The following is a 27,642-nucleotide window of genomic DNA, read 5'->3' as shown; positions in this document are numbered from 1 at the left end:
GGTGTCTATTTCAGAGACAGTATTTTTTTGCTCTCAGTGTGTGGGGAAGCCACGCCGCTGTCAGACTCTCCACACAGAGTGATCCATACAGGGCTTTGGTGGAAACGGCGGACTCGACTTTCATGCAGGAGCACTTCCTCAATGTCTGATTGTCAATTCTCCCAGATAAGACACCCCACTCTGTGCTGCCGCACTGGCTATGCAGCTGTTTTTGTCTTCCTCTGTGCTCTTTCTTGGGTTAATTGTCTCCATTAATATGTTTTCACTGCTCTGGGGCGTCAGTGAATGTAGAACAAAAACAGCAGCAAAACCGAGAGCTGTGTCTCTGAATGCGAAGCGAGTCTCTGCCAGATTGTGCAGTGCACTGTCACGTTCACTTTAGCTGCAGATGTGCAGATCAAGTTGTTTCTAGACACGGCAACAGAAGAAGGTTGTATCTGATGAAAGCTGCATTCTCAGGACACTGAAACTCTTGTGCGTCTTTGTTTCTGCTGAACTGGGCTGAGTTTTAACTGGGGTGTAAATGTTGGATGATCATCCTCATCCATTGGGTGAGAGTAAAGGGGGAGTGAGCAGTGAGGGTTCTTTTGGCCATTAGTTTAGGTTTGATTGGTGGGTTTTGGCCAGAGAGGGGGGGTAACATCTGTGCTATGACAGTGCCAAGCTCTCCCTGTGACAGCCACACTGGTGGGACCAATTGTTCTGAGTGCAAAGAACAGTAATCACTTCAAGCACAAGTGGTGGTGGTGGTGTTTTTTCCCCCTCCGCTCTTAATATTCTCCCTCATTCCCCTCGTTTTCCTCCCTCTTTCCATTCTTGGTGCGCTGATGCTGTGTGTTGTCTTGCTTCCAGACTCATCTAAGTTTAGCATCTGTGGATGTGTGTGTGCTTCTCCAAGAGACGTTCTTTTATACGCCAGTAGAAGTGACACCCTCAGAAGCCTCGCCACGTCTGATCCAAGTCTCCTCTAACAAAGACATGATGAGCAAGTGGGGAACAGTCTCGGACAGAGCGTAGAACAAACAAGACTGGTTTCATCCGGCCCTTGTCAAACACCAGCTTTGGAAATTGATATGAAGGCAGCCTTACCAAATCCTGACCTCTGCTGCCCCCTAAAGTGCAAACAAGAAATTGGCACAGCAAGGCAGCGGCTGTGTTGTCTCCTCTTCTCCTTTTTTTAGTCCCTCACACTGAAATCAAAGCGCACACATGTTAAGATGGCAGCCGTTCACTTTAAACCGACAAACCTCTCTATTTATCTTTGATGTCATGGAGTGGGAGGCCATTTGTGTCTGGTTTGTACAAGTGCACTGCACAAAGGCTTGTGTGCATAATCTCTCTGAAGGCAAACAGATTACTGCAGAGTGGAGGTGTTACGTGTGCTATATGAATACGATTCATATTGAGGTTTGAAAGCTTTTCGAGGAAGATCGGTGACCAACTCTGAGTCAGAGAGCTCGATTTTTCTGTTTCCTGTGTGGCTCCACAGCAAGGTAGACAAAAGGTTTTGGTGAGTGGGCTGATGGCTGTAGTTTGAGAGTGAATGCCATAAAGGGGTGCCTGTAGGTCAAGGAGTATGTTGTCAGATAAAGTCACAGCACAGCTCAGGGCCGGCTGCTGGAATAAGTGCTTCCTCTGCTATTCATGCAGCCACATAAGGAGATTTATTGCACTCAGTGGCAAGGCAGTGTTACAAAAAACCTGGGGAGAGTGAGCTGGAGGCATGTGTCTAATGGGGACATACTCCTTCAGCCCAGAGCAATAATACTTAATAAATCTAGAGCAAAAGTAATTTAAACTGTGATAAGGCAAATTTGCAAAATGTAGTCAGTCTTAAACCTGCTGCAAATGCTGTACCCCTCTTTAAATATTCATCATTTCCTTTTGGTACCAATTAATTTCCATCCCTATCAACTTGTTCCACTTTTTATCTGGAAAAAAAAATACAGAGGCTGCAAAACTTAGCTGGCAGTCAAACTTCACCCATCACAGAGTTTGGCCCAACATCCTTTGAATGTACTTCATCAAGTTTTAAAGGTGCATTATATAATAAATCTAAAGCAACTGGCCATCAAATCCTCCTAATATGTCACAGAGACTCAGGAATAATGTTCATATAACAAACTGAACTCACCAACAACAACAGTACAGCCAAAATATTTGCATAAAAAAAATATTTTGCAGACTGCAAATCATGTTTATGTTTTGAAATCATGTTTTGGCATGTGGCGCCACCTACCGCCGTCTACCAATCATTGCAGTCGGTAGAGTCTCAGCTGCCGAGCAACCACGAGTTGCCAGTTACGTCAAAAAACAAAACCTAAAAGACCTCTGTATTTTGAATTTGAATGTAGTAACCGTTTTTGGCCACATTCTTACATATGGCACCTTTAATATTCAGAAGGTTACGGCCAGTTCTCATTCAACAAATACAATAAATCAGGTGGTATCTTATGTTATATATATTTTCCAATATAGAGCATTGGTTTGGTTGAACATCTGTCCACTGTCGTATCATTCTGTGTTACTTTTACCCAAATAAATAAATAAATGGTTAACTTTCTACATATATGTATCTCAAAATACTGCTGCTCTGTGACCTCAGAATGTTCTTGGACTCATGTTCCCTTTGTTTTCCTTCCAGCACTTACAAAATCCAGCAAATTTTCAAACAGCAGCGACCGAGCTGCTGGACTGGTGTGGCGACCCGCGAGCCTTCCAGCGTCCCTTTGAGCAAAGCCTGATGGGATGCCTAACGGTAAGTTGCCTCGCTGCAGTCTCACACACACAAAGGTTCAAGGACAAGGAGAGAGGGCCGCTAAAACAACAACAACTGCTGCCGTGGCTCTTTCTATAATTTCCTCAGAGACACAAGAGAACTAATGTTTAGCAGCCTGATCTTCACCGAGGTCGCTGAAAAAAAAAAGAAAAAAAAAAAAGCATTTCACCCGTTAGAAACTACTGAGACTTAGTCACCTCTCAGAGACTTCAGTTACAGTTTGTGCTGCGGCTCATGAAATCGGCACAGTGGAACTTGAAAAGGACAAGCACAATAACGTCCTCAAACCACAAAGCAATCAGTGCTTAAAAGTTTCAAAGCCTTTAATTCTCCCGCTGAAACGTCTGGGGGCCTTTTGGTTAATTGAATAAGTTGTATCCCGTGACATGGGGGGGGGGGGAATACTTGACTGTGTTTGAGATGTATACCGCAAAACACGAGGTGTACTGTACTGTACTGTTTTTACTATATTTATCTATAACTAATCCCTCTCCATTCTATGTAAATTAAAAAAAAATAAACACGTCTTTAGTTGTCATCCTTGCAACAGGTAAGAGGAGTTCATCAAATCAGAGTCGTAATAGCGAGAATTGCAACTTGATATTTTCCCCAATTGTTCAGACCCTTGTCAGGAGAGCAAACAATGTGTTGAAAAAAAAAATACACAGCTGTTTATTTTATTTTTTTTTGTCATATTGAACTACATGAACTCACTAAACAACAAACCATTTTAACCCAGGCCAACTAAAAGCCTCAAAATCCAAACTATTAAATCAATTTTATACAGTTTTTTTTAAAGAGTATTTCTCAAATGTATGCTCCTCTGTCAATTCAAATCGATGTGGAGCTGAATGGAGGAATTATTCTCCATCCTAACTTTGAGCTAAGAGACAGTGAGAGCAGACAGTCAGCAGAATATGGTCGGATTGCAGATGTGTCACTCGCCTGTCACTCGTCTCCTTGCTGGTGCTGTTCTTAACATGTTCATTTATACATCGCCTCCAGCAGCAGATAACAGACATGTACTGAATAGTTCCTGTTGGGTGCGATTTGCAACCTCATCGAGTGAGCGTGGCTCCACCAGACGAGGGAACTCCTGACATTTGCACTCGAATAAGTCAGTGAAAACCCGCAGCAACGCGTCGCTCCAGTGATTGTTTGTGCCGCTGCTTTAATGTGCGGCAGCAGACGACTTTTTCTCTGCTCGGCCAATTCAATTGGATTCCTGCCGTGAAAATCCTTTTGTGTACGGTTTGTGCAGCTGTTAGAAGAGGAGGAGAGAAGAGAAACTACAGAGAATCTGATTGTAGTGATGGTGAAATCACTCAGCCTCAGCCTGCACGTAATGTATCTCATTGTTGCCTCAGCGTTGGCATTTATGATATCAACTTTCTCTGCACAACGGAAAGGCTGCAGTCTGTTTTGCATGCTGCAAACGGGGGGCAAATCAGTTCAATCGTAATGTTGTGTCGTGTTGTTGTAGGATAATTACATACGAGATGAATAAATTGTGTCATTTTGCATTGAATGTTGTAACACATTGAAAGGTCAACGGTTTTGATTTTCCTCAATTAAATATTTAATTGATAAATAGTTGACTGTCTCACAGATTAAACGACTGTTATGTGTATATCTTTGGTTAGAGATACTGAAAAAAACTATGCTCAACAGACAAACCACTGGCAATGATAATGGTGTTAATCGCTTTGTCATCCCAGTTTAAAAAATGCCGATTATTTCAGTGTTAAAGAAGCTATAGAAGCCCAAAATGTATGCTTTTTTTTAAGCAACAAAAGGTACCCTGAGATCACGCATTTATAGCAATGACTAAGACGGAGGAAATGAAGTCTTCAGTCGCTGAGCTTTAAAGCTTCGCTGTGCACATCGAGACGATTGAGTCGGTCAAATAAATAAGACGTTGAACGTAAAGGCGCACGTTTGCCTCCGCTGGCTTGTGTACAATTTAAGTCCTGAAATTAGAACTGCTCGTTGTAAATTCTTGCACTGGAATTACCATTTAGCAAAAACGTCCCTTACCAGTTTAGATTCTAATTAGACAGCCTATACTCGTATATCTTCTTCTTAATGGGGAATGCCTATAAATAAAGGCCAGATATACACACAGTGTTTTGGTGTCACGTCGAGACTATACTTACAGAAGATAATGACATGGTGCAGGCAGCAGTGTTCAGCTGTACTACCTCAGGGCTTGTCTTGAACTTCGCGAGTGTGACAGCAGGACCGTGGCTATGAAAAGCACAGGCGGCGAGTAGAATGTGTCTGTAGTGAGGCACCGTTACTCCACGCAAGCATCAGAATGTCCTGGAGGTCGAAAAGCTACAAGCAGGTCTCTTTGAGGTGATAATAGTGATGGTAAATCAAAGCAGCGTGTGCTACATGAGAGTGATTTACATTGCCTGTGATGGCATGTGGATGTTTCTCTTAATGTTTCCTCTCAGCGGGCATGGATGCTTTAGAGGCCACATTTTTCCTCTCATCTTGCTGTCCACCGACTCATATGGAACTGATCAACCATTTTAACCACTCGATCCTTAATGTTTGAAGAGATCTCGACTCGGGTTCTGCCAAACTTCACTCTCATGTAATAATACGCATTGATGAAAATGTAGAAAGACAAGAACCTTCACTTTACTAAGTTCTCACCAGGTACTGACCGGTTCCTAGACACAGACTGAGTGATGAATAAATTAGCAGCAGGTAACTGGGAGCATCTCAATGTGAATGATACGTATTCCAGATAAGAATGCATTTCTTTCTTCAAGTCTCATCTTGACTTAAACACAATTTAACTCTTGCTGTTTTATTCTGACTCATTCACATTCAACTGAAAATATGATTATAGAAATTATAGAAATGAAATAATACATTTGAAGCTCCTCGGAAACAAGTAGGCACTTGTGACTGCTATTGTGGAACTGTCATTTTTGTGACCACATTCATTCTGATAATAAAGATAATTGAGTTAATAAAACCTTGAAAACCACCATTGAAAATCATACATAATTAACTTAAGCTGCACATCCTTGAAGTACCATCTGTCATGGTAATGTGATGACCTCTTGTCTTTATTATTGGCCTATTCTCTATGAAGTCTTTCACTATAATACAAGATATGTGTTGTCAGGCCCAGAGATTGTGTAATTTCTTATATCCATCAAGCAAACAATAGCATCTGACACAGAATGATATGCTTTGTCGCTGTATTCAGGTGGTCAGTCGCGTAGCAGCACAGCAGGGTTACGACTTGGACCTCGGCTATCGGCTCCTGGCTGTGTGCGCCGCCAACAGGGACAAGTTCACTCCAAAATCAGCAGGTAAGACCAGAGTTTTCTCTCCCGACCTCTCAGGCCATCTGGCCACGCCGTCCTGTCCGGGGCTCAGAGTTTTCTGTCGTCATTCTGGCAGCTTCTCACTGTGCTTACGGATTACAAACTAAACTGTGTGCCAAACGGTCAGTCACTCATGTAAGGATTTACATCTTACATTTCAACTTGATTATGAGTTTCCTTACAAAGTCGTTCCCCAAAATCATTATCACTCTCTGAATGACAGAAAAACCCAACCATCACTGTTTCTCTTGATTTCCAGGAAAACATTTCAAAAGCAGAAAAACTTATTCTTTTCACCCCTTAAACATAATATCTACATACACTTTCACTTCATGTCACATCCCACTTTCAAAAGGAGAACTGTGTGTATAGTTTGAACAAAAGACAGGATATTCTGACAGGGCACATGTATCACTGACGATGAGTTCCTGTTTTCATGCGGCTCCATCATCAGTGCACTGATGGATTATTGGGGCAGATTTAGGCTCCTAAATGTTTTTATGAAGCTTGAAAGTAAAGGCACAGCGGGAATGAAGCTGTAAAGGCTGTCTAAAGTTTGGAAGATACAAGGAATATTTTGAGTTGTTGTTTTATTTTTGTGATTGGTGGTTTCCACCTGTCTTGGGTTATGAAGGAAACTGTTGTTGCGCAACGGATCCTGTGTGCTTGGCCTCTCTGCTGAGGCGACTAGGACATGAAAGTTCCAGCCACATATTGTTTGAATTTTCACTTGTGTTGTGCCGTCTCTGATTTATGCCGCTCCTGGTTTTATATGCGTGGTGATATGAGGCTTCAAATCATGCGGTGTCATTCTTGTGTCAGCCGCAGGAGAGGAATCGCTCTGTGCCGGCAATTAGCTCACAACGCCAAATGTTCTAATTCTACTTAATCCTAAATCAAATCTGAGGCCCTACTTTATGGGCTTAGATAAGATTGCCAATTGATTCTGTGTCTGAATAATTTCCTGTTAACAGTAGTCATTTGGAAAGTGGCAAGCACTCGAGTCTAGGCAGCATCCCAAAGTGCATTTCATGGACAATTATGTACCTGCGAATGCATAAATATTATTAGAGCAGCTCCCAGAAGCTACAGAGTGTGAAGGCTTAAGTTGGAGAGATTGTTAAGATGAGAGAAAGCCTTCTTTGGCAGCCGAGGGATGGCTTTTAAACGACACTTCCACAGACCCCAGGGGCACGACCCACTCCCCGATAACAAGGGGCGACACATGATCGGGGGGCCAGTGTGGTTGCAGCAGGTCAGCCGTCCAACGCTGGGTCACTGAGGAGACAATCATGGAGATACTCGAGTTGAATTTAATGTTCTGTAGAAGCATCTGCAAAAATCTGTGAAATGTGAACTCTTTTTTTCAAATTACCAACATTGTCATGGCTTCAGGATGATCATCTTTTTTCATTGTTGTGAGTAGAGACAGAAATAAAATGCTCCACTTTTAATTGTATTTTATTTGTTTTCATATTAGTTCCTTATCTGTGCTAACAAAGAGGCTTGTGCGGCCTAAACCCTCGGGCCACACAAGTGTCCAGGGAGCATTTGAAGCCAAATCTCAACTCTCTTAACCACAGGCCCACTCACAGTCACATTCTGCATCTTGCAATCTGTGCTGAACATCTAAGTTTAAAGGGGAGGGGGGAGAGGGAAAAGGAGGAGGCTCTGTTAGTCAATGGATGAGTGCTAAAAAAAAGTGAATCAGATTTGCACTTACATTTCTGCTATATCATCTAATTCCTTCCCCTGAACATGGAGGAAATTGTGCTGAGGGCAGGACAGAGCTGATTCCAGCACGAGCAAATCAATGTTTGCAGTCAACTTACAGCCGAAACAGGTCGTAGCTTTGACAAATTGATTCATCGCGAAACGCCTCCAACAGTTAAAGGTGATAGTTAGTTCATTTTGTGCAGTCAGAAAACAGCTTATAAGTGCAAAACCCCAATGAGATAGACCTTGATCCTACTGGTACTGCTAATATATATCTATTCCGGAGGAAAACTTCATTATTACCTCCTATTGATTTTGTCTGTCAACATATGTATGTATCCGAATTTCAGCAGAGCGAGCGGATTAGAGCTTTGCTTTGTTAATAATGTTTGCAGCCTACTGAAAATGGAAAACTCCTCACACAGCGGATTGTACCACTGATCTCTTTAATTGATTTACTCTGGGGTTTGGCCTGTTGTAGCCCTTTTGCCTTTTTGTAAGCGGCCCTCACTGCTCAGGCGGACCTGGGGGAGGGGAGTCTGTCTGCCGGTACTGACCTCTTTGTGAACGAGATTAGCCTGCTCTATTAATCTGCGATTACTTGGACTGTCTCACCTCAGGGCAAAACCACGCACGTAGAGCTGCGGGGGGACATCAAAGCAACGCGATCGCTCGTCCTGGTGTGGATAAACTCATCAGCCCCACTCTACTGTCTTCATCATAGGGTGCATTACAAGCCTGTTAGGCCCATTTCACCAGTGCCACAACCCTCCTGCACGAGTTTAATGGTTCAGTCTGGTTCGAGAGCGTTGACAAACACGCTTAATCACCATTTGTTTTAAATTCCTGGAGGGTCAGGGCTGCCCTTTCCCAAATGTCTGCGCTTCAGCAAGCTCTTGGAATTCCTCGGCTCTATAGAGTGAAAGGAAGCAATGTACAAGGAGGAGGCGAGGGGGGGGGGGGGGGTGTTCAGTCTCTCATGCAACAAATGCCTGGTAAAATAGCTATTCAACACATAATTAGTTGGGCTTCAGTTCTCACTCTGTCAGCCTGGGTTGTCTCCACACTAGTTTTACACATGCAGAACTGCTTTCAGGTTTGATCAGTGCACTCTGAGGGTTGTATTTAACAGTTTCAGCTTGATTAAATAAAAGAAAAAAAACAATTTAAGCAGCAGATGTTGGATTGTTTTGTTGTGTTTAGCTGTTTTGACAGTGGGAGCTTTATCACATTTCTCAGGTTTTTCCACTTGTTAAAGTATGACGAAGTGTAAGCCTGAATAGGAGTCCAGTGACCACCTGCTTTATACTATAACAATGCTCTGTATGAGTCCATTTTGTGTCAGGTGCAATTTCATTCTAGTTTAAAAAGGGGAAATAAAGGTGGCAAAGGTTAAGAGGAACACGTTTGCTGGAGTTGAACTCTTTTCGACACAAGTCCATACATTTCACAACATACTCCTTTAAACTGTACGATACAGCAGCTTTTTATCGAGCCTCACAGTGAAGTGGTGCTTATGACACAGGGGTCAGATATGTTGCCACTGAGCTGTGGAGACGTCTGTGATTCCACACAATACAGAGATCTCTCTCTCACACACACACACAGATCTGCAGGGCTGTAATTTCTCCTCCCAGTGTTCTGCACACCAAAATGTTTTGTCTCTTCTCTTGGTGTTCTTCAACATGTACTTAAGCTGCGGCTTTTCCTAAATAGACAATAACACAGACTCTGAAAACATTGTTGGTGGCCTGAACCTTGTGTGACTGTCAGCAGTTGTTGGTAGGGCTGTTACTTTTTATTCAAAGTTTGATATTATTTTGAAAGTGGGGTGTAATGACCTGTTTGATATTCACGGACCATTTTTTTTAATATAGTTACCCTTAGGACCCAGCTGGAGGTTTCCTACCATAAAGGTTGTGGGACCTACCCTATATTTTAGTTCAAATCTGTCAAAGGTTCCTCCTGTCATCAGTGATTTCCCACTCAGGCAGTCTTATTCCATCTTACGCCACTCAGTGCTGAGTGTTATTAATACTGGCAGCACTGTTAAAGGTGCATTATGTATTAAATATTAAGCAACTGGCCATAAAATCCTCCTAATATGTCACAGAGACTCAGGAATAATGTTCATATAACAAACTGAACTCACCAACAACAACAGTACAGACAAAATATTTGTATACAAATAAATATTTTGCAGACTGCAAGTCATGTTTATGTTTTGAAATCATGTTTTGGCATGTGGCGCCACCTACCGCCATCTACCAATCATTGCAGTCAGTAGAGTCTCAGCTGCCGAGCAACCACGGGTTGCCAGTTACGTCAGAAAACGAAACCTAAAAGACCTAGCTATTTTGAATTTGAATGTAGTAACTGTTTTTGGCCTCATTCTTACATATGGCACCTTTAATATAGTAATGATTGTTAACATTGTTAATTAATTACATTTATGGGGCGGGGAGGTGGATGTTCAAATATATTCAAACAAATTACAGGTCATTACAAATTCCTTCAAATTCGATTTTTGAATAAAGTGACAGTCCTAGTAGTTTAACCTTGCCTTGTACCTCAGAGTCCACGGTTGAATTCTTACAACACCTGATTCTTAGAGACATAAAAGTGTCGCAGAAGCTTCACTGTGGACAATGTGTCTGTTTCAAACAGCATAATCACTGCTTGTGACGTGGTTCGCGTCAGCCATGATAGATGTGTTAACCTGCAGTCGGGTTGCAGCGCTGTAAGTCACCCACCATGCACCGGGCTGATAGTAAATACCAGGGGAGCAATCACAGACAGGAGAGAGCAGAGATAAGAGCTGTTCAGCTCGTCTGTCCTTCCTCCTTTAGCGGCACCAATTGTTATGTCCATAGAAGCAGGAGGTCTCCTTAATTTACAGTGCATGTAGCAAAAGAGAAAAAGGCACGTTTGTATATTAAAATCAATTTCCACTGGACCTGATGCCTCTAATTAAATGCTCATTGTTGTATTTCAACCACAGATAAGTGGCACTAATTTAACACCTGAATTGACTCGCTGCTGGTGAAAGCAAGTGTTTTTATTTGCAGATGACAATAGATGCTCCAGACCGCCTCAGGTGGTGTGTCTGCCCACAGTTTACATGTTTTATAGCTGTGTAATTATTTATCCAAAAGCTCACTCAGGCTTGTGTGCGCTAATAGACAAATGTGGTCTAATTGGCCCCTCCCTGTCCCAGTCCCAAACCCCTGTTCATCGAGGAAGCCACAGCCTCCCGCACCCTCCTCCCCTCATCCTCCACGCAGCCCTTAATTACAACGAGTAGTTTGATGGAATAAGTATGGGCACGGGCGAGATTCGAGGGCTGAAATTACCGCTCCACCTGGTTTTCCACCTGAACTGCGTCGACCGTCAGTTTTCTGCAGGACTTGTGCTGCAGCTCATGCTTGAAAATGAATTGATTGAGGCTTCTCTTTTACTCGCTGCTCTGGACCCAGGCCAACATACAGGCTGTCTAGCACATTAGGCACCACCCCCCTTTGCAAGTTTGAAATGTGAGCTGCCTGCATTTTTCTCCCCCCTTCCCCCCCTCCCCCCCTCTCTCTTCTCCTCTCCTCTCCTCTCCTCTTCTCTCCTCTCCTCTCCACCCTCCCCTCCTCCTCCTCCTCCCCACCCATCCCTCCCCTCCTTTCCCTCTCTCCCTTCTGGCGAAGTGGCTGTGGCTGCTTCTGTGTAATGTGTGTATTGGGAGAGCAAGCAATGGATCACTAGACAGAAAAAGAAGATACATCAATAACAGCTGCATACATCCGAGGTGAGGAGATAAGCATTTGGCTCTCTCTCTCTCTCTCTCTCTCTCTTTCTGTCCTTTCACCCACACTCTCTCTCCCTCTCTCCCTCTCTCTCCTCTCCCCCCTCACCCCCTCCCCCCTCTCTTGTCTTTAACCCTTTACTCCTGCAGAAACTGGCTCCCACTATTGGCTAAATTATTTGTGACTCTGCTGCGTACCTTTTTTCCTTCTTTGACCACAAATGTGTGTCCTCTCTTTTTTTTTATCCTCATGGCTGCTGGCGCTGTATGAAGTTTCCCCCCTTTTTTTTAACAGCTTATCCCTGTTTTCCCTCTTATTGTCTCTGGGGTATTTGTTGCTTGAGTGCAAAGGAGCCGGTGGCAAGTACAGCAGGAGCCCATTAGCAATGACTCCATCTGTGATTGGTTTTGCCTGCGAAACAGAGAGAGCAGTCATGAATAATTGATGTGTATTGTGCAGTCAGTCACTGGACACGCAGGGAGAGAGGAGAGGAAAAAACGGTGAGAAGCTGCTGCCCTGAGACACTGAGGGAAACGACGGGGGAGGGTGGGAGGGAGGGAAAAGGAAGAATGTTAGAGAGAAGAGAGAGAGGTGGGAGGGATAGAGAGACGCACAGAAAGAGAGCGAGAGAGCTTTAAAATAGCTGCTGGCTTCAGTAGTGCAAAGATTACGGCTGCCCTGTATCAGCCTTTGTTCTACTGTTGCAGATTTATGCTCCAAAGTGTTTCTCGACACAAGTCACCTCCTTTTTTTTACCCCCTCTGTGAAGTGAAGAGAAGAGTGAGCAATAAGCAGGAGCATTGCTGGAGTCAGTGTGGTTGAAATGCGGGTGGCATTTTAGACATTGGCGGGGGGAGCTGTGCCACTGTGAGTATTAGGACAGAGCTGTGAAGCTGTTAGCTGTCACAAGGAGGAAACACGAGTTAAAGAAGATTGTTTTTGCAGGGGGGGGGAGTGTATTCTATAACAGGAGAGGAAAGTGGATAGTCTGCTGCTGCTGAGAGGAACCTCACATTATTCCTTCCCTGTAGAGAGGGCAGACAGGCAGAGGGTTGATTCCTGCACTGGTAGGTGCAGACGGGCATCTTGCCATGTCTTAGACTAGCGGAATGGGGTTTGACAGTATGACGAGTGCCTCGCAGTGGCTCTGTGTGATAGAGTTGCAACAGCTGACTGCTGCGTTTGACCCACTTACAGCTCACACAGAAGGGGTCAAAATGGCCTTGATTATCTCTGTGAGTCGTGCTGACCTACTTGAGGCGGCGTTTTCCGTGAGACTCTTGACAGTTTATCACACCCACTCCCCTCGGTGCCAGACGACACAACCAGCCAGGCTCGCTGCACATTTCCCACTATGTAGGAATTCACAGATTTCAGTGATTCTTGTGGTCTTCATGTTCTAGTAACAGATGTAAATTTGACTGCATTATCAAGCATTTGTTCTGTTGCTATACCACGACTAAAAGTCTTGTGTGTAAAATACTTGCATAACTTTTGCAGCAGTTGGATTCCATTAATAATCCAGACTTAAAGCAAAACAGATCCACTCAAATATCCACAAATATCCATAATGCTTAGTATATTTGCAACATTTAAAGGTGCATTATGTGATAAATCTAAAGCAACTGGCCATAAAATCCTCCTAAAATGTCACAGAGTCCCAGGAATAATGTTCATATAACAAACTGAACTCACCAACAACAACAGTACAGACAAAATATTTACATTTTAAAAAAATATTTTGCAGACCTCAAATCATGTTTGTTTTGAAATCATGTTTTGGCATGTGGCGCCACCTACCGCCGTTTACCAATCATTACAGTCAGTAGAGTCTCAGCTGCCGAGCAACCACGGGTTGCCAGTTAAGTCTGAGCTACAATGGCAGAGAAAACAAAACCTAAAAGACCTCAGTATTTTGATTTTGAGTGTAGTAACCGTTTTTGGCCACATTCTTACATATGGCGCCTTTAATAATTCTGTGGCACTCTTTTACATGAAAGCACTCAAGCAGACATCGTTAGATCATAATACTGACAAACCTATGACAGAGACGTGCATTTTGTTTTGTTTTGTTTTGGTAGTTTGGCTTCCATGTCACTGTCTTTGCATTCTCTTCTCTGAGAAGGATTTTGTTTAGTTGAACAGTTAAGTCCATGTTTGGGCAATTCTCTTGTTTTCCTTGAATTGTGTCTATAACATAGTTACATACATGCTAAGACAAGATACATTTGAGTTGCAATCACTGTTGTTTCATTTTCTTCTCTTTTCTTTTGCTGAGAACTTTTTGGTTTTTGATGTTAGTGTAGAATTTCCTCTGACCCTTTTTTCTTTTAAAATCCTTGATATCAACTCTACACTTCTTGTTATGATGTAATTATCGAATCAAATCGAAAGTAGGATTTTGATATTTGATACAGACTCCTGCAAATATCCATTTCTTTCAATATTTTGATAATCTGCACTGGAATGCCTTGTGTAACTATAGGTGGACGCTCCCCCCATCAAAGTCCTATACAAGTGCCTATGTTGTTTTATGAAATATAACAAACAGCAGCAATCAGGGGGAAAGAAAGCCCTTTGCGTTATCTTGTGTTTTCCTCCATCTCCTCCTGTAATTGATAAGCAAGACAGCAAAGGTGCATGAAGTCTCATCAGCAGAATTTAATTCCTCTTTTACAGGCCTAATGGCCACGAGACACACACACACACTGCTGTACCTGCACAGAATAATGTTTCTGTGTACATCATTATCCTAAATGCAATGATCCAACCCAGGCTATTTCTCACACAAATAGCTGCACATCCATTTAAGGAACATTGGAAAAAAATGTAATTAAAAAGGGAATCGTACTGTCACCATCAACAATTATGCATTATTATACTTATTTACTTTTTTTTTTTTTTTTTTTTTAATTAGCATTGACCAATTGTCATTTTGTGTTGCAGTATATTCATTATTTTGGCCATTCTAGTATGTTTATTCGTTGTCTTCATAGTACTTTTCTTTTTGCATTTAGAGCCAGTTTTAGGCTATTTCTCAGCCATCCAGTCGATCACCTCATCAGTGTGTTTGAACAAACGGAGCAACTCCTCCATCCAATATCTGTTGCCATTCACTCAATATCTTAGAAATGTTTGCAACGTCCAGTAAAATGTAAAATTTGAACCCTACAGAAACCAGCTGCTGCAGGAGGTGTCAGTCTGACTCAGGTACTTGCTGTGTGTTGAAAGTGCTGTCCAGGAAACTCATTTAACACTGGCTGAATCCAAGCAATCATCTCCATCACAGTCCTCAAACTATGTTGACATACTGTACGTGGAATGACATCCGCTGTGCTTTTGTTCGGTCATTTAGAAGGGGGAAAAAAAATAAAAAGGTCTTCATGGCTGCTGTTGTCGTTGTCTGTTTGAGTGTTACAGTGTGGAGCATGTCGCACACGTTTTATCATCCTGCCTGCGGTCATCATTCACACCCATGTTCTTGGGCTGTTCATCGAAGGCTTTATAAATCTCAGTTTTTTTACCTCATTCTTCTGGGTGATTTGCATGTTAATGATGCCCCCTCCTCCTCCTCCTCCTCCTCCTCCTCCTCCTCCTCCTCCTCCTCCTCCCCCCACCACCACCACCACCTTTTTTCCCCTGTCTGTGGAACAGCAGTTAGTTAGAGCTGTGAGCAAAGCTTACATCAGAGTGCGAATAAAGTGGTGAAACTTTAATGATCACTGTGAGGAAACTGGGACAACAAGCATAATTGAGAGCGGAGCAAACCGGTTAGCTGTAGTAAACACGTGTGCAAGTATCACTTTTGGTGCTAAAGCCATTTTATATAACAAAATATGAGAATGCGCTTATGGTATGTTTCAATGGGATTACAGTCCGTCACTTATAAGAGACTGGTGGCAGACATTTGTCTTCACAGAGTGCATAATGAAGGAATTATGTGATAAGATAAATACTATACTTTGGATAGAATGGGAAATTAAGGGTTTTCTTTTTCTGATATCCAATCCAGTGAATTTGGGCACTGGTATTGAACCAATTATGAATATTGTATCGACCAATAATTTAATGAATTTCAAGCAATTTCAACAACTTACAGCAGCTCAAGTAAATATAACATTTCCTCATAAAATGAATGAAAGATTAAGATGTATGTTTGTTTATTTGGTTTGTTCTGAACAAACACATCCTCAAAGAGCTGAATAAAGTTTCATTATTTGGATCGTTCAAAGCCTGATCTGTTGCACATATGGGTGACTCTAATGAGTGTAGAAGGGTGCCAGGACCCGGCCCGGGCTCCTCCACTGTCTGTTTCTACTGTACTTCTGAAGGGAGGCATTGACGCCAGGCCTACTGTGAAAAGGTCACAGGTGAATCGACCACCAACGTATGCCGCCGTGACACTACAGGCCCTGCTCAGCACCCTGAGGTGGGCACAAGCCTGGGCACATCTGCTCTGTGACTAATTAGTATCATTGTAGACACAAGCTTAAGGCTGGGCCTTCATTAATATCAGCCTGTTGCCCTGAGAAACAGTCTGGCTCCCATAATCCGCTGCTTTGCAGGATGGCTCCTCCGATAATCTGGTAGCAGGATTGTCCGGGTGCAGTCGGCTTCACTGAGCGGCGAAAACGGTTCATTAATTCAGTCTCAGTGGAGAGTTTTGCAGTGAGTTATCTCGTTTCATCTTTTTTCATACCAGTATTTTTGCCTTACATTAGCTCGTTGTTCAGCTATAAAGTCCCGTCACAGCAGGGGACGATTCACACTTTCCACATCTGCAGAGTCCCTCTTGGTTCCGTGTGATGTAAATGTCATCGTCTGTCCATGTCTGGAAGATTATTATGAGGACATGGATATAAGCAAGTAGCCCAGATGTTGTGAGCGCACAGACCGCGCACGGTGACGACGCATGCTCCATGCAGCGCAGTGTTTTTAGTTGTTTAACATTTTCCGGTCCAGTTGATGGCGAACTCTTCTTTTGGTCGACATCAGTGATGAAGATAGTAACCATGTTTACTATAATCCCCATCTGTCGCACCGAGTGGCCACACATTATATTTTCTTCTTTGGGTGTTTTTGGTCTTCTTCGCCAGCCGACATCAACAAACAAGAGAGCTCTTCATGCTTTTGTTGTGTGGTCACCATTTTTGTCTCAGTAATTGAAAAGGCAAAACCTTATTGCACGTTACCGCCACTTACTGGGACGGAATGTGAGCTTGAGTATGTAGACGTGGAATGCTAGACTGACGTGGATACTCATTTTAGAGGAATGCAAAGTAAACTGCTACAGATATGACATGGGAGTTGATAATAATGTTAATAATAGTTCATATAGAAAAAATGTAGTATGAACATAAATGGAAATGATTGAGTGCCTGACACAAAATACGTAAGATAAAATCAAACATTAAATCAGATAAAACCACTGCAGTGTGGAAATCTTGCTAGATTCTTTGCCAGATTGCAGCTCCTGAATTAAGACGTAAAGGTGTAGGTTTGTGTGGAGTTTTGCTCTCAATCCGCTTATAAACTAGAGTAACAAAGAGAAACAGATTGAAGATTAAACAGTAGTCTGGGGGAGATGTTTGCCTCTATTTCACAAGGAATTAATTCACACCAGGGGGTGAACTTCTATAGATTTCCACCTCTGTGCTTTACAGAGACACTGAGAAGCATGTCCTGTTTTTCATAAAGACATGTATTATATGTGCCAAGAGAGATTATCCTTTAAAGTACTGGCCTGCCTTGGATAAGGTTGGTTTCTCTGTAATCATGGCCAAGAAATGACAGTCAGTGATTAGATCTGACAAAACCATCCGAAGATTGTGGCATAAATTGTATCTCATTCCAGTTGGTATTTATTTAGTGCCAAGTGGTTTTACTTAAAGATGTAAAGGATTATCTCTACCTCCAATCTGGGAACACATTTCGTTTAAGGATAAGTGTCTTACCGCTGACATTTTGGGCTTTTTACTCAGAAATCCTGCAAGTTTGTTGCGCATATATTTGTACAAATTAACATCGCAAAGTGGCGTGCTGGATATTTTAATGTAGTGACAGTAGAAGTGGGAGGTTTAGAGGAATTAGGGAAAGCTTTTCCATCTTTCAGCAATACGGTGTTTAGAGGTTTTTGGTTTTCGCAACAAAGAAATGCGAGATGTCATAAAAGCGACCCAGAAACACCAAATCCATCGCATTTTCTTAACCTCCTTGTGCCGCCTGCCTCCACAAGGCCACATATGCTCGTGGTCTCAGTGAAACCTTTTTGGCACAGGGCCAACCGTCCCCGTCTCCCACCCCCCCCCTTCTCCTTGTTGGACGGACATGGCACGACATTGTGGCCATGTGGCCAGCAGGAGGCTGTATTTAAGCTGAGGCAGCTCTGAAATGGGCCATAAAACCTAGCCAGTAAGTCTGGCTCCCCATGAGGCAATGGGCCTAAGTACTCATTGACAAGACTCCAACATCACTGACTTCCCAGAGAGAGAGAGGGAGCAGCAGCAGAGGAAATAATGCAAGCAGCAGAGAAAGATGAGGTGAAGACAGGAGGCAGCTGTCTGGCCTAAACAGACACGCTGATTCATAGTTGTTAGTGCTAATGCTTTCAATCCACACTGTGTAGTTGCTAAATACTCATTTTCATGTTTGTTTGTTTTTTTTATATTTCAGCTAAAGATGTGTTTAGCTCAATGACATAGTTGAGCAGCTGCAAATATGTATTATTATTTTGACCTTTATTTAACCTGAAGGCCCTCATTGAGATGAGGATCTGGCCCATTAAAGCACATTCAAACATCCAACATAAGAAATCAGTGTTTCAAAAATCATACAATATACAATAATGAATGATAAAATATCAAATTATACAAAATAATAAGTAAGCGCCCTTTTAAACGTAGATCCCTAAGAAGGTGCCAGTGATCGGATCTGTGACGGACAACAGTGGAAGTGTGTCAGATGTGATGCTCCCATGGCAACCACGCTACCTATTCACATGTTGCCACTACACACATCTTTCCCACTTTCATCAGCTTCGTGGAAACATCACTCACCCTGAAATATGTCATGAAACGGCTCTGCCAACATGAAATTATCAGCAGCTCACCTCATGAAGTCACTTTTCAGTCTAATTTCACAACACCCAGCTTGCAGTTGCTTCCATGCTGAGGCATTAGAGCGTTAAGAGGGTGACCGACAAGTTTAAAAAAACATGTAGCATGTGTTTAAGGCCGTACACCTGTGACTTTCACCTCATTATCTCTTGATGGGCGAACACGTATAAAGATCTACCCGCAGCAGGTCTGTCACCTGTTATACCTGCGCCATTTTTTTTTTTTTTTTGGGCTGACGGCGTGATGGACGGGTCGTTTTGGTTTCGTTCTCGAAAACTGGCTTCGGTGAATAATGTGTGGCATCTGTGTGGAGACAAAGAAAGGTTTGATGGCTGCCAGGTGGGCATCCATGTGGAGAGTGTGGCTCAGAGCCGCGAGGCAGAGTGGGAGATGATTTACATGGCGTTTATTCACATACATGCCGCTTTGGCACCAGATGAGCTTTTTCTTCACAGCAACTAGTTATTCATATAGCTTTGTAATATGTCATGAGGTAAATTCCTATTTTGTGTAGTTCTGGGGGACCATTAGAAGTGATGAATTCCTTGGCTAAATCTAAATGTGGCTGTTTTACATGGCCTCTTAGGTGCTTTCAGTTACCAGGGATACTCAGGCTCCAAGACTCTCTCTTATTTTAATTGACTTTGGCCTGCAGGAGGCTTGTGTCCATTCAAACCATTCTGGCCAGAGAAATGGGGGTGGGGGGGGGGGATGAATAGAAAGTGAATAGCCCCCCCATCAGTAACCAGCGAGTGGAAGCCCACTAGAGACGTTCTTGTTAGTTTGCTCATGGTCTTTGTTCTCCTTTCAGCCCTTCAGGCTAAATGTCTTCAAACAAGCAGCTCAGGGGTCGTGATTCTTTTTGACAGGTTAACAGCAAAAGTTGAGCTCGGTTGTTACAGTTCATGTGGGAATATAAGTGACAAAGTGCTGCCAATAACGCGAGTGCGGTGACAGGGTGTGTACTGTATGTTACTGCGCGGACGTTAGTGACCGAGTCATGTGGGACGGCGCCAGGTGGAACGCCACGGTTGACAAGGGAGCAGGTGTCCATTAGATACAGAGCAAGGAGGGAGGAAAGGGGAAGGAAGGGATGGGGGGGGGGGTTGGCGGTCATGAGAGTTCTTGGCATCTGCTTTACCTGCTGCTTCCCCTACAATGCCACGCCAGAAAATGGAAAGAAAGCGACAGAGAGGGAGGAAATGAAAAGACACCCTTTTTTTTTTTTTTTTAATGGTAGCCATTCATGTCATGTTTTTATGCACCACAGGTTGTTCTCACATGTGCCCACTCACTGTCTATCATAATTATGTCTGTTTTAAAGGGGTGAGCTCACACACGTTAGAATTTATCTTCTACACATATAATTGATTTGAATGGGCTTTAATTTATTGTAGTCAAAGTGTGGAAGATTATGTGTCCGGAAACGGCGTCTGAGTTGCTTGTGGTGCGTCATGGTGTCAGTTTTTATAGTGACTATCCCCTTTTTGTATGATGGATTTATAGTTGACATAGGGGAATAATAGAAGTCACGGAGTAGATACCTAAAGCATCTGTGTTGATTTATCACCCTCACAATAGCAGACTGATCTATCATCAAGTTCATCCTTTCACAGTTGGGCTTGTTGGTGATATAAGAGTAACTGTGGGAAAGTCTGCCTTGTTTCATGGTAGGTATCGAACATTTGCAGCGGGGATGATGATATACTCGGTGTGTGTCACTGAAATTAATAGCCCAAACTCACCAGTCACAGTTCTTACAGTCCCCACGTTGTGTATGCATACTAGCTGCTATATACTTTTATTACTAAGGAGGTGCACTCCACTACAGCTGTTACGTTTCAGTCTTGGAATTTGGAAATGCAACATAAAAATGAGGAGAGGAGGGAGAAGTCAGTGCAAGCATTTTACTTATATAAATATATATATATATGTATACTGTATAACCCAGAGCAATGAAAAGACTGAGCATAAATACATTTGTTTGCTCCTAAAGAAAAAAGCTAGCGCTCTGTATACAAAGTGAAAATGATCAAATGTCTATTTGCAACAACTTAGAAAACTATCAAAGTTACAATGAGTCGAATGACATGACTCCTGCCGAGTTCGCAGCGTCTCCTGGTCCTAGCAGATTTAGAGCCTGAGGGCGTGAAACCCGTGCTCAGCAAGTGCAGATGGACAGAGAGTCAAAGTAGGACCTGTAGCTGTCAGCTTCTACAGATCCAATATTAAAGCAACGGTGTAGCTGCAGAATTAATTCACATGGTGCAGAAAAACCCTCAGCACACAACTGTCCAATCGTTAGTTATTTAAAGGTCAAGCTCCCACTTTAAAGTGCAAAATGTGCAAAAATAAATATTCAAAGGCTATGAAAACCAAACTAAATTTGTGTTTTAAATAAATGAATCATTCATATTCATTGCTATTATTATCATTATTGTTTATATTCAATATCTGCCAAATAACCCTCAAGGGTGTATTATAGAATGAATCCTCATATGTGGACCAGCACAAATAAAGTGTATCAGAGAACAGGCAGAAATCCCTGTGGCAGATGTGTGAAATGACTGCAGGTACTTGAGAAAATGTGTTATTTATCATTAAGGTTGACTGGCCCTTACATTTAGAGGTCTTATTTTTCCAGGGAAGCAAAATAATGAGCGCAGGTTATATGTGTGCCTCCTGTCTGTCTGTGTGTGTGTGTGTGTGTGTGTGTGTGTGTGTGTGTGTGTGTGTGTGTGTGTGTGTGTGTGTGTGTGTGTGTGTGTGTGTGTGTGTGTGTGTGTGTGTGTGTGTGCAGTGGGGGGAGCATTATCATCAGGAAGAGCATTGAACAACTGTCAGAGATGCAGCCCATGTCATTTGTCATGTTCCCCTCTGGGCTGTATGACAGAGGGTGAAGCTGGAAGCTGCAGGCCCAGCCACTGAACCACCCATCTAGTCCCAGCAGATGCACTCCCCGCCCTCCGTCCATGGCTGACCATCAGGCTGTGCAGCTGAGCACCAGAATATCAATATGGCTGAGACTCTTTCGGGGGCCCCTGGGACAATCTACAAGGCAAACAGAGAAGGCTCCTCTCCTCATGGAAGATGGAGACCAATCGCCGCCAGGGAGACCAGTGTAAACAGGAAGATGCTCTGCAGTAACAAAACGGCACTTTGATTCACTCCAGTGGAGTCGTTATGATTTGGATGAAGTTACACCTGAGACAATTATTTCCAGATTTGGCTCTTCTGAGGGAGGGTCACAGATGAGTTGGTGTGAAAGGCAGTCTGTGGTGGAACAGGGGGAAGAGAAACAGTCATTTTTATGTGTTTATCATTCCCACTGTCCTGGGAGACACTTGGGAGAGACTCTGAGGAGTTATGGGGCGGCTGTTCCTCCTGCTGTCATATGAAACCTGAAGTTTATCTGCTGAGTCAATGACAGAGTGCCACTCCATTGAAAGAGGCTGAAGCTCAGCTGAGGTGGTAATTTTGTGTGGCGATGATAAGCCCTGTTTTCAAATGGCGGGGAAGAATAATTCCTCTTCGAGTGCCAGCACTGGTGCTTCCTCTTTCCCTCCTTCGCTCGGATATATATTGTCATTTCTCTGCTCGGCTCGACGCTGTTGTTATTTTTGTCCCGCGGCTGTTGATGTCGGCCTCAGCGTGAAACAAGCATATCGTCCTCCTCAGCCAGACGGCCTCTCAGTGCCGCAGTTAGGAGATAAATTGCAGAGACATGTTTATCAACACAGAAGAAGTGTAAGTTACCCCTTGTTTGAAAAGAATAATGGGAACTAATTGAGCTGTAACATGCTGGCTGGTGGCCAAGCCCTTGAATTGAAAACTCTCAACATCAGGAGGGGGTCCAGGGAGAGGGAGGGGCCTGATAAAACACTACAGGACGTTCCAATGTTGATGTGAAATTCGTAAACCTATTAGTCTTGCTTAGATCCCGTTGTATTTAATTAAAACTAACCTATGGGTCTGTGCATCCACGTGCAACTGTGGTGTTTTGTCATAGAGGAGAACTGCGGAGGCCTTTTCTGTCAACCAAAAAGCACAGCCGTGGTGAAGTCAGATCAATCCTCTGGAGGAACAGCACGGCCTGTCTCCTGGCACCTGCTTGCCAAGGAGAGGAGGGAGGGAGGGGAGGAAAGAGAGAGGGAGCATGAGCGGGTGGGAAGGAGGAAAAACCCAGCTGCCTCTGCGCCTGAGCCCCATGCTGCTTTTAAAGGAGTGGGAGGGAGAGGAGAGGAGAGGAAAGGAGAGGAAAGGAGAGGAAAGGAGAGGAAAGGAGAGGAGAGGAGACTGCTGGTACCATCTGTACATGTCTTTTGTATTCCAGCCCTCATCTTTACACAGAGCATGGCTGGTGTGCTCAGTGTTCAAATGAAAAGAGAGGAGGTGCCTTTTGGGGTGCGATGCTCTGAGTGGAGAAGGTGTGTGTTTGTGTACCGATGCAGAAATTCTGTTTTGTCCTCGGAAAACGTGGCGCGATGGGAGGACAGTCGTGTTTGTGTTACCTCTGCGTGTGTGTGCGTGTATCAGTGGGCTTCTGCTCTGTTTGCAAGCACTTATGTGATGTGTGGTCAAATCTCTGGGTTGCCATGTTTGTGATGGGAGTCATAAGCTTTTGTTTGTTCCTTCCTCCCATCGGCCCCATTAGCCTGATGTGTCTCCTCTCACTGATTCACTCAACCTTTCTCTCCCTCTCTCTCTCTCCCTCTCTCTCTTTCTCCCCCTCTCTGTGGTGGCGGGTCGTGAATTTGCTTACGAGGACAGCCTGCACTGTCTCCTGTCATATCGACGTGGCTTCTTTTTTCCCTTCTTCTCTTTTTTTGGCGCACAAACTGCAGCTGAAATCACCGAGTGCTCCGTTTCAACCCGCCCCTCCCCTCCCTCTTTCGCTCCTCACTCAACCTAGAAGTGCTGTGAATCCTGAGAGGAGGTGGCTGCCCTGCTCTTTGATTGAATCCACATTCCCTTCCTCCTGTGACACCGCAGAGAGAGAGTGAGAGAGAGGCTAGAAGCAGGCAGAGGAAGTGAGAGAGAGAGAGAGGAAAAGTCTTTTGTAGTTGGAATGGTACAAAAACATACACTGCAGATGAAAAGCACATGATTCGATCAAATGCACTCTGTGGTAGCTACCTAAGTGTGAGGTAGGTAGGAAGGTGGGGAAGAAGGGAAGGGCTGTAGATCATCTGCAGCCCCAGAGTGAACCCTAGTGGCCAAGAACAGCAGTGACTCGCTGGACTGAAGCTGATCGGTTATGATGCTGCATAAATGTGCCTCCTCTTGTTTGATCCTGTGAAATCTTTTATTTTTATTTATTTTAGATTCTGTACGATTCCATTTGTTTGTGAATGGTGAGCAGAACACATTTTACAGGGTTTGTTTTGAATTTTTACAGTTCCTCAGATAAGTATAAGCAGTTCCATTAAAGAAATATAAACTCTATAATATTAAACCATATAGAGATTAGGTTTGAAAGAGACAGTAAGAGGACTGGATAGCTTTAAGAAGTTGCTCAATGGGCTCCTGCATTTTCTCTTCATTTATCCTTTTTGATTCAGTGATCGCACGCACTCTGCCCCCGGAAATATGCGCATACTTTTTCAATAAATAAATAGTGGAACAGAAACAGAATCTATGATCCTATTGTGCTTCTGAATATGTGAACGTAGATTGTTATATCAAACTAGTCCCATCATAAGCAGAATGATATTATGTTTGTAAAATAACAGGAATAATCAAACCAGCAAGGGGGAAAAAATATTAATTTTAGGACGTAAATAAGAAAATATATCTAACTGGAGGTCTTAACTTTTTAAAATGTCGATGGTCGGACTGAATGATTTGAGACAAATATGTAATAGTGATTTACTTACAGATATTCTGATTTGATTTTCACAATTTTTCCATAATAATGACATTATTTCCAACATGTACAATAAATATCCTGGTATCTGATTTTTCAAAATTATTTAAACAAAACAATAACAAATAAACTGCAGCCTTTACGATTCGCTTATTGATTGACGTTAAATCACTCAGCATCAGATGTTTAATGTTGCTGTACAGTTGAGGTCTGACATTGCACACAGTGTTTATTTTGGAGGTATCCCAGTCAACACACAAAAAAACTACACAAGGTTGTCTCTTTTTTCAATCAGGTCATTCCAGTTTTGCTCAGACGCCTCTGTTCCTAAGTTGTTGTTTCATCTCCTTCCTGCTTTCACACAGTCACTTTTTGCAGTGTTTGCAGTGGAGGCCTGTTACCTCTGCAGTCATTTCACTCCAGGGCCTCAACAGCAACACTGATACACTCTGTTTTTTTTCTCCCTTCCTCTTCCAGCTCTACTGTCCTCTTGGTGTGAGGAACTTGGACGCCTCCTCCTCCTCCGTCACCAGAAGAACAGGCAGAACGAGCCTCCGGGAAAAGTGCCCATGCAGCCCCCCATGAGCTCCATGAAGCCCGGCCTCTCACACGGGTCAGTGTTCACACTGCTGCACTTTTTGGCATGTGTGCGTGCTGTGTTTGTGTGTGTGTTGGGAGTGTGAACAGACAGGCCGGGCCCTCGGGGAAAGCCCTTCTTGTCCACGTGAGGAGCAGTGCTCCTTATGGATCAGTGACCAGAGAAACTGCTTATGCAGTCAGTGAGGACAGACAGTACTTCCCACACTTCTGGTAGATGTAGTTAGTAAAAAACAAAACAATGACCCACAATTCGAAATGCAAAGCTAAAAATTCATCTACCAACCAAGTCAAAAACAACCAAACTCAATCCCTCTAAAATGTCTAAATAAACTAGCCAGATCCGGTCCGCCAGAGGGTCCAATCCGGCCAACAGAAATTACTATGTTTTTCAGTTCCAGATACCTGTGACTAAATAGTTTATGCATTTGTAGAGCCAACTTAGGCATAATATTGTTGAAATTGCACGTGTTTTTTCAGGTTGTTCATGTAAAACAAAGGGAAACATTTGGAGATCTTGTTGTTTATAGGTCATTATGCTATTATTTTAGTGGTACGGCCCACTTGAGATCAAAATGTAGACAAATGATGAAGACAATGCCCACATTTCCTTGCTTCATCTCTTGTGCCGTAGGTGCTGTAATATTTTACAATCTTCCTTGTCAGTGCTTTGTTTTCCCATATCACAGTCATGCTTACAATGACTAATCAAATACTGGATGTGTGCAGTGTCATAGGAGACATTTTGTTTTGCCTTCATGCCGTGCGTATGTCTGTTCCCTGCAGAGATGGGTCTTTTCCCTACGACTCAGTTCCCTGGCAACAGAACGCCAATCAGCCTCCAGGTTCGTTGTCTGTGGTGACCACAGTGTGGGGCGTTACCAACACGTCTCAGAGCCAGGTGAGCAAAAGTGTCTCTGAGTGGACTGCGTTTAGTCAAAAAAAAAAAATCATATTCCTGTAGTTTTTTGGGTTTTTTTTAATTAAATGTTGCTGCCAAACGTTTCTCATCAGGAGGTGTTTTTCATTTGTCTCCAGGACATGTAAGTGTGACGTACTGGAAAATTGATGTAACTCTAAACTAATGCATACAATGTTAGGTGTGGCTTATTCTAAATCCTGTTGTGGTGTAATGTGTAATATCCACAACTCCTATGTTCTCTTTGTGTGCTGCAAAGTATTATGTGGTACTAGTTTGAAACCAGAACTTTAAACATTTCCATACAAAATCTGCTTTTTGTGCCACATACTGTTTAGCTTATGGAGTTGAAAGAAAAAGTTAAATATAACTCAACATATGCCACACATTTTGAGTTGAAGGAACACGTTTCAACGATGTCATATGCCTGAAATGTATGTTATTCCTTGGCAGCAGTGACTGTTTTTCTGTTTTGAATCTTGATAAATGTGTTCACTGTTCGTTCTGCTGGTGAGAAGTTAAAAAATGCATTAATTAGATTTTTTTTTGGACGTGGTGATCAGTGGTTCCGTCTGTTCTTACATCTAAATTATAACAATTGTGTTTCTGGAGCAGAATCAAAATCAGTATGGAATATTTTCAACAAATATTACAGCGGTGTTTGTGAAGTAGTGATGCCTGGACAAACTGTTAAGTCTTATTTTAGAATTATTCCAACCTTTATCAGGCAACACAAAAACACAATTCCCAGGGTCCTCCTGGATGTTAAAACTTCAAATCAACCAAAAGCTTTGTCTTCTTATTAGTTTAGTGACAAACATCTCATCAATTGGAATTACACAGCAGACACGAGAGGCATCGTGTTTCCCAGTTGTGGTCTGGTACTCAGCCCATAGAGGGCACTAAGATGCTCCATCCACATCCACAAGCAAATTGTTCTTTTTCCTTACTGATCTTATCTCAACTTTGTTCAAACTCCCACCTTATTTGGAGGTTTACAGCTTTAACACGCTATAACCCCCACCTCCCCTCACTGAGGACAGCCAGTCACTTTCCACCCTTGAAGGCTGCTATTCCAACACCTCCTGTATTCATGTATATGTCATTCAGCCAATCTGGGATTGTGTTTTTGCCTAATGGCTGTTTGCCACCACTTCGTTCCTTTCACGTTTCCTGGGCATCAAGAGGACGACTCTTGTTCTCCACATTGATGTCTCTATAAATATCTATGTCCATCAGGTATTGGGGAATCCCATGGTAAACAACAATAATCCCATGAATCCTGGGGGAAACCCAATGGGCTCGGGAATGTCTGGCAACAATCCAGGGATGAACTCGCCACAGTTCCCTGGGCCTCAGCAGCAGTTCCCCAGCAAAGGCAACTCCAACCAGGGCTACATGCAGCAGGGCATGTACGGACGACCCAACTACCCCGGAGGAGGGGGCTTTGGTGGAAGGTAAGTGAACAGCGTATTATTGTTGGTTCTTGCAATCATTGCGATAAATCCT

The 27,642-nt window shown here is 43.1% G+C and overlaps 1 protein-coding gene across 1 annotated transcript in view; it reads left to right on the top strand.

Moving 5' to 3' along the window:
- Positions 1 to 27,642, top strand: part of LOC310939274 (zinc finger MIZ domain-containing protein 1-like) — an 80,056-nt gene that overhangs the window by 46,607 nt on the left and 5,807 nt on the right. The window contains exons 3-7 of the mRNA XM_083903981.1: positions 2,645 to 2,758; positions 6,009 to 6,114; positions 25,095 to 25,230; positions 26,001 to 26,115; positions 27,373 to 27,590. Of these exons, the coding sequence (XP_083760107.1) occupies positions 2,645 to 2,758; positions 6,009 to 6,114; positions 25,095 to 25,230; positions 26,001 to 26,115; positions 27,373 to 27,590 (689 nt within the window). The remainder of the gene's footprint in view (positions 1 to 2,644; positions 2,759 to 6,008; positions 6,115 to 25,094; positions 25,231 to 26,000; positions 26,116 to 27,372; positions 27,591 to 27,642) is intronic.

This window comes from Microchirus variegatus (assembly GCF_963457635.1).
Source record: "Microchirus variegatus genome assembly, chromosome: 17".
NCBI lineage: Eukaryota > Metazoa > Chordata > Actinopteri > Pleuronectiformes > Soleidae > Microchirus > Microchirus variegatus.
This window is presented reverse-complemented; position numbering and strand designations above follow the sequence as displayed.